Source organism: Streptopelia decaocto (genome assembly GCF_964273445.1).
Source record: "Streptopelia decaocto genome assembly, chromosome: 18".
NCBI lineage: Eukaryota > Metazoa > Chordata > Aves > Columbiformes > Columbidae > Streptopelia > Streptopelia decaocto.
This window is the reverse complement of record NC_138673.1, coordinates 6,734,815-6,742,247: the sequence shown is the minus strand read 5'-3', so window position 1 is coordinate 6,742,247 and position 7,433 is coordinate 6,734,815. Positions and strand designations below refer to the sequence as shown.

The window sequence follows — 7,433 nt, the reverse complement described above, 5'->3', positions numbered from 1 at the left end:
AGCGGAGGGGGGGCGCGCGGTGCATTGTGGGCTGGCGGCGGGGTCGGCCCGGCCGCGGGATGTCGGGCTGCGCGGCGCGGCGGTACGTGGCGGCGGCGCTGGGCCGGTGCCGGGCCCGGGGGCTGCCGCTCTGGGAACCGCCCCCGGCCCGCGGGCTGCGGCCTCTGGGCGCGGGGGGAGCCGCGGTTCTGCCGCCGCTGCTGCTGCCGAGGCGGCACTTCTCGTCGCGGTAAGGCCTGGGCTGGGGGGCTGGGCCCGGGGGGCGGGTTAGAGGGTGAGGGGAGGGCTGGGGAAGGCAGGCGGTGGGGGCTGCGAGGGGGTGTTTGGAGGTGGGGTGAGGGGCCTTGCCGGGGTGTTTGGGGTGGGTGTGGGGGTTGGGGTGTTGGTTCGTTGTGGGGAGACTGGGAGGGGGTTGGGGGCTGTTGAGGTGACTGGGGCAGGGATGGAGGAGGATTGGGCTAAAGGGGCAACGGGGCAGGGGGTGTCCAGGGTGTTGGGAAAGGGGTGAGGGGCAAGGAAAGGGGTGACAGGGCAGCCCAGTGTGTGCTGGGGATCCCGGGGGGTGTGTGGTACCTGTGGCGGCTGTGCCTGGGGGGCTGTGTGCTCCCTGGCCTGGGGGCTGGCTCGGCCCCTGCACACCCCAAAAACCCCTTCTCTGCTCCTAGAAACCGGGCAGAGGGCAAAGTGCTGGAGCCCGTGGGGGTGTTCGAGGCACCGAAGCAGCACGGCAAATACGAGACGGGACAGGTGAGCGGTTCTGGGGAGCCGAGCTGACCCTGCAGGCTTGTCCCACAGAGACGGGGTGGCCGTGATTTACCCACAAGGAGGCTGCTGTGCTGTAGCAGAAGGCCAGAAGTTTCACGGTTCGGTGCTTGTTGTCACTGCTGTGTCTGCAGTTTGTCAGTCATCTGACAGCAGCAAGTTGATAAGAATCTGCAGCATGACACAACCGCTGCCACAATGGCATTTGCTCTGCTGGTTTTACTTAAGGGTTTTCTCTCTTTAAGAGCAAAAGAGACAGTCACTGAGTTGGAGAAATAACAACAAAACTTGTCATTTTTGTGCTTGTGACTCACGCATCTGTTTCTGTGATCCTCAGTGGTCTCTACCATGTTGGTCTCCTTTCTGCACTTCTGCCATTCTGTTACTTTATTACTGGTTTAGTCATTTGCTCTTCTGGGATAGAGGTGACATAAATGTCTTCTCTCATCCCACACTGTTTATGTTCCCTCATTGTTTCTGCTCTGGTTTTGCACAGTGGTGATTCTCCCTATATTCATATCCTACGCATTCATACCCTTTGTAAATATTTCTAGTTTTACCTCAGTTAACAGGTTATTTTTTTAAACATTATCAGTAGAGGGCTTTTAGCTTCATGTTTTCTGTTGCATCTAAGTTGATTAAAGCTTGCTGTGGATTCAAATGCAATTATTTGTTCCTTTCAGCTATTTCTTCACAGTGTGTTTGGCTATCGAGGAATAGTCCTGTTTCCATGGCAAGCCAGGCTTTATGATCGAGATGTGGCCTCTCCTGTCACAGAGAAGTAAGGATTTGTTCTGGTTTATATGCTGTTGTACCGTTACTGTCTTTCTGTCTGAAAACAGAGCTTTTGTGCCTGTAACAAACATTGTTGATTGTCATCTCTGCTCATCTGTCATTGTGCAGGTGGCAGACATGAGTTTAATTCTGATGGAACTGAATGATTACAGGCTGTGAAATGTATATATATTTTTTTAATCATTGTTTATCAACATGTTTGGTCTTGGTAACAACAGTTTGCTGTTGTCCCATGCTTGAACTCAGTGCTCTGCTTTTCTTTTTAGAAGTGAGAACGCAGCAGGCCATGGTTCTAAAGAGGTCAAGGGCAAAACGCACACTTACTATCAGGTGTTAATAGATGCCCGGGATTGTCCACATATAGTAAGTAACCAATAATCTTGGTATTGAAACTCGAATATCTTCTATATAAATGCTTTAGATGGACAGGCACTGAAAGAAAACGGCTTTGATGGCTAACTTAATTGTTTAGAATTTTAAAACAAATTTGTTCTTCAAGTCATATTTTTCCTGAGAAAGATAATTAGAATGTCTCATGGCTGTTTTTTGGACCACGTTTCCCCTGTTAGTGTTCCTATTCTGCTGCACACAGGTCATGATGAATGTGGGTTGCAGCACTGAGAATGCTCTTCACTTATTTGAGAACTAGAGGTGAATTGGTTAAATAAAATAAACGTTACATGCTTTAGAAACCACAATAGTAAACTGAAATGTGGCTGGAAACTGGCCCACAACAATGCATACTGACAATATACCTCCCTTTTTCTCAGTCCCAGAGATCACAGACAGAAGCAGTGACGTTCCTGGCTAATCACGATGACAGCAGAGCCCTCTATGCCATACCAGGTAAGGAAAATGCACCTGTAACCTCTGGGCAGATGTGGATTATGCTGAGGTGAGGTCAGAGATGTCACCAACAGCCAGTTTCTGCCAGTGAAGTAGCAGCTCCTGCAGGATGATCCTGTAGTGGGTCTGGCTGTGGCTTGGGGCCGTGCTAGAAACAACAGAACAGCTGCGGTACCTGAAGTACATACATGAAGCCGTTTTGGATGGCTGGAAGTTGGGCAGAGTCCGATGGGACGCAGGCATGGCTGCTTTGAGCTCTTGAGACACGGATCCCGTGTGCACACCCTGGGGCAAATGGGCTCTTCTGCTTTATTACCAGGTTTCCTCCTGTCCTGTACATTTCCTGCCCAAAGTCCTTTTGTGGCAGTGTGGTCCCTTCCCTGGCAGTGTGTCTTTATCAGAGAAATCATTCTGTGGAGGTCTTGCAGGAAAACGCTGCCAGGGATTATTACTGGCCTGTTTCCTCCATTCTTGCCTGTGATTTTGGCTGCTGCCACCAAAAACCTTAACATCTCAGTAGTGTGATCCATTTTTCTGTCAGAGGTCATCTAACCTGCTCTTTGCTTAGTAAATTCAAACACTTTTGGGGTTTCTTTTTCAGGTTTAGACTACGTAAGCCACGAAGATATTCTTCCCTACAGCTCCACTGATCAAGTGCCCATCCAGCATGAGCTCTTTGAGAGGTTTCTCATGTACGACCAAACGAAAGGTAAATTCTGCCTTCAGAGGGAGACGCTTGAGGTACTCGATAACAAGTACCCAGAACCCACCGTCTTGGATACAGTCTAAAAATCATGGTCTGTTTTGGAGTTTGTTACAGTAAAGCCTCCTTTAAATAATTTTCTGTAACTATGAGAAAGGAGTTGCTTTGAGGGGAGAGCACTCCGGTTACAGTACGCCTCTCCTCATCCACTCTCATCTTTCCCTCCCCACAGTTCCACCTTTTGTAGCCAGAGATACGCTGTGTGCATGGCAGGAGAAGAACCACCCCTGGCTCGAGCTGTCCGATGTGCACCGAGAAACCACCGAGAACATCCGCGTCACTGTCATCCCCTTCTATATGGGCATGAGGGTAGGTCTGTGTTGCACGTTGCTGTTTTAATTGTGTGATCTGTTTAACTCGCGTGTTTTTCTAAGACCAGTTTACTGACTGAAGGTATCTTCTGCTTACTGGAGAAATGACTTTTTAATCACAGTTGCGGTTTCGTTGTCATTATGTTCAGCAGAGGTACGAACACAAAACTGTTTTGCCTTGCGTTTTTGGAGAACAGCTCCTGCAACTCGGCTTTTGTGTGTTGTTTGTAGGATGGGAAATACCCTGTACTGTTCTTCAGAGCAGTGTTAGCAAGATATTGAGGAATACGAGGAATAATTGAGGAAATGGTCCTTTACTGCCTCAGTCACAAATGGGCATGGGTGGCACCAAGTTCCTCTGCGCCGTGGCAGGTGGAGGTCTTGGTGTGGAATTGCAGCTTCTGTGGAGCCCGCCTGATGTTTATCCTAACCTCGTCAGAAAAACAGGTGCCTGAAGGCCAGGAAATGGGTGTTTCTAGATCTGTAGAAAGTGCGTAATTAACATGGAGACCAACCCTCTGTGGTCATGAGATCCTTGCAAATCTCCCATCTCACGATTACATGCCTAGAGCAGGGGCAGTGCGGGCAGTCACTGCTTCGCAGAGCAGCTGTCTCTGCGCTCACGTGAGTTGTCTGCGTCAGTCTGGCACGGAGCGAGAGCCCCTGTGCTTGTGCCCCGCTGACAGCTGAAGAGGTTTTGGCGCTGAACATTGAAGGGCAGCTGCTAAAGTCTTTTGTTTCTTTTGACAGGAAGCCCAGAATTCCCATGTCTACTGGGTAAGTGCCTTTTATTTCACCAAGCAGCTAAAGGGAAGGAGTTTTATTTGCTGTGGCATCATTGCTGTGTGATAAGCTCTGAGGGAGAGTGGCCCTTGCCTGGCAACTGTTTCCCAGTGTTGGCTACGGGTTATCAGCTGTTTGTGGCTGATTCCAGTTCTTGATAAAAATCTTTCTTCTGTCCAGTGGCGCTACTGTATTCGCTTGGAGAACCTTGACAGCGAAGTTGTACAACTCCGAGAACGGCACTGGAGGATATTTAGCCTGTCTGGCACCTTGGAAACGGTCAGGGGCCGCGGCGTTGTAGGAAGGGTAGGTATCATGTGGCGAGTTTTGGGAAGCGCAGCTCTTTGCTGGAGTTCTCTCGCTTGGGTTGATTTGCCAGTAAGTTGATTAGTGGGCAGGAGAAATAGATGGAATAGGAAGCTGGCAATGAAAACAAAAAAAAAATATCACATGAGCTTTTAATCTCTTGTTAGTATGCATTAACTGAAACACACTGAGCAATAGAGAATGATCCTAAATGATAGGTAATGGGAAAACTGGAATAATACCTGATTCTGGCACTACTCACTGGGTGAGTTGTTTGCTGTGTAATTGGTAGTGATTCTCAGATGTGGATCTCCCAGTTTTTCTTCTCGCTATATAAGTTTCCCATTGCTGCCCATCTGTGGAGAAATGTTAAGATCCATTGCTGATGCAGAGGGGTCTTTTGTCTTCTCAGGAGCCAGTTTTATCCAAAGAACAGCCGGCGTTTCAGTACAGCAGTCACGTCTCCCTGCAGGCATCCAGTGGCCACATGTGGTAAGGAGCGCTTATTACTGCAGTAGTGCTTTAGCTATAGGACCCTGCGCTGAGCTGGGATGCGGTTTGCAGTCTGGAGTTACGGCTGAAAGGTGGGTGGAAGTGGACGAGATACATTTGATAGTTAAAACTTCCCTGAGCTTCTCTGTAACAGTATATCAGTTAGTGTTAAGGTCTGTTGATTCTCTGCACCAAGAGGGGTTCCAGGCTGATTTATCCTCCTTCTGTGGTCTGTGCTAGACTGGATTTGAATAGACACAAAGCAGTTCTCTGTCATCTGCTGCTGTTCTTCCTTTCTGTCCCTTTCCGTCCCTGGTGCAAGAGGCAAAGCTTCTTGCCGGTGTTTCCCTGGGCAGCAGGGCTGTCTGCACCAGTGTCATCTTTTTTTAGAGAGGTCTGGGCTTCAATTCTGTCCCTGAGTGAAGCTGTGCAGTTCTGTGCCCACAAGGAATTAATACATGGGGTTATTCCCCGTTTAGGTCAGATAAGGCCTTCAGTCTAACTGGTGGTCAAGTCTCTACCTCTATAAGCACAGTTTGGAACGTGCTCAGCTGAGTTGTTCTTCTCCTGTGCCACAGGGTTGAAGCAGTTTCCCCATTTGCGTTTCAGCTGGGTTAACACATTTAGTGTTATCTCTTAGTGGACAATAAATGCGGTCACCTCCTGCCTTCTGTGCCACAGGTCTTTCTGGCCTGTATTTTTTAAGTAAATCTGAGTTAAGCTGCCTTGGTACTGCCTTTAAGTTGGGAAGAGCAAGGGAGCAGCTCTTTGCCTATAGGATACACCCTTGTTTTCCATGTTAATGCATTTCAAACTGCTCTATCACATGCCCTGAGGAATAAAACCAGCTCGTTTAGTAGTTTTTCCCTCTCTGCATGAATCCTGAAAAAGGAGACAAAGTTTCTGCAGCCTAGAAGCTGCTCAGCTTGAATTCTGATGTTCAATTGCATCCTCTCCTCCATGAGAACCTGTTAGTTTATCTCGATGATCATCCTGCCCACATCATGTTGTGCAGTACAGTTGTCTGTAGTTCAGGGCAGTAAAAGTTCTTTGTTTGCACAAGGACAGGCAGATTCAGTTCTGAAATGCAAAGCAGAAGCTATTCCAAATTACATCTATGGTGGGATTTCGCGTTGTCGCAGACTTCTTACCCAGTGGAGCTTCTGCCAAAGAATATGAATGTGAATTTACGTGTAATCAGTTTGTAAAAATAGCTCAGCTGGTTCTGTCTCCTGTGGGGTGGGAGTTAGGTAAACACTGTCACAGATGCTTGGAGTGTGCTTACCTCCTGGAGGCTCCGATCGTGACATCTTTATTTAGGAAACGTCTATATGTGATGTAAAGTGCTTGGGAATCTCCCAATACATGAGTCATCCTGGCAGGCAGGTGTCTTGGCTGCTGAACTGATTGCACTTGCTGGATCGGCCTTGCAAACGCAGCCCCCATGGATGAGCTCACGGCTTTACCTTCCAGCTGTGTTTGTCCCCGGCCTCAGCGTGATCTCTGCTATTATTTTGCAGGGGCACTTTTCGATTTGAGAGGCCTGATGGCTCCCACTTTGATGTCCGAATCCCACCCTTTTCTCTGGAAAGCAACAAAGATGAGAAGACCCCCCCATCCGGCCTACACTGGTAGAGCAGACCGAGCGCCGAGCCCCAGAGACCTGTGTGTGTTGTAGACCTTTGCCTCCCCATTATGCTGCAAACAAGAACACAGAGCTTTTAAACATTTTAAACCATTTTTGTTTTAACTGTTGTCTAACGGGGAGGCTTTTTTTGAACTCTAATACTGGCTCTCTCAGGCTCCTCGTAAACATAAGCTGTGTTCCAGTTAACCCTTTCCTCAGCTGGGGGATGTAAACCTGTGCTGCTGCAGAAAACCGGCGCCACAGCAGCCCCGGACCCTTCCCAACGTGTTGTGAATTCTCTGCAATGTGAGGTTTCTCTAATAAACTGGCCCTTCCAGTTGCAACCAGTCTTCCTTTATAAACCAAGGCCCAGGCTTTGCATTCAGCTTGCCCCGGCTTGTTGCTCCCCCTTCATTTACATACGAAGCAGTGTCAGCCGAGGCTTCTTGCTGCTTCAGAAGGCAGCAGCGAGGATGTTTTGGGAGCAGGAATGGGAGCTCAGCCTTCCCGCAATGCAGCTGCTTTGTGGGGCTTAGCCAGCGTGCAGGAGAGCAGCCCAGGAGCTCCGCGTCTCTGGGTTGAGCGCTGGAGTGATGCGGAGCCTGTTGTATCGGAGAACAGCGCAGTGGGGACAGGCGGGTTGGCAGGTGGTGCTGAGCGGCTGTCATGCTGCTTCGTGTGCACAAAGCACCGGGCTGCACGTCAGGGTAGCCCGGGAGAGCTGAAGGGGTCTGGACCCCTGCCAGGA

At 49.4% G+C, this 7,433-nt stretch overlaps 1 protein-coding gene across 1 annotated transcript; it reads left to right on the top strand.

Moving 5' to 3' along the window:
• The first annotated feature begins 6 nt into the window (after window positions 1-6).
• Window positions 7-7,029, top strand: POLDIP2 (DNA polymerase delta interacting protein 2). Its single transcript, XM_082068487.1, has 11 exons — window positions 7-229; window positions 666-747; window positions 1,446-1,543; window positions 1,824-1,920; window positions 2,328-2,403; window positions 3,005-3,112; window positions 3,339-3,475; window positions 4,228-4,254; window positions 4,441-4,566; window positions 4,979-5,058; window positions 6,579-7,029. The coding sequence occupies exons 1-11, from the start codon at window positions 60-62 to the stop codon at window positions 6,691-6,693; spliced, it is 1,116 nt and encodes a 371-aa protein (XP_081924613.1). The 5' UTR covers window positions 7-59; the 3' UTR covers window positions 6,694-7,029.
• Window positions 7,030-7,433: the final 404 nt, after the last annotated feature.

Bases quoted from the DNA above. Each gene is read 5' to 3' on its own strand.
- POLDIP2 (XM_082068487.1), top strand. From the start codon at position 60: ATGTCGGGCTGCGCGGCGCGGCGGTACGTGGCGGCGGCGCTGGGCCGG. The intron at 4,567-4,978 runs GTAGGTATCATG...TTGTCTTCTCAG, and splicing joins GCCGCGGCGTTGTAGGAAGG to GAGCCAGTTTTATCCAAAGA. The intron at 5,059-6,578 runs GTAAGGAGCGCT...ATTATTTTGCAG, and splicing joins GCATCCAGTGGCCACATGTG to GGGCACTTTTCGATTTGAGA.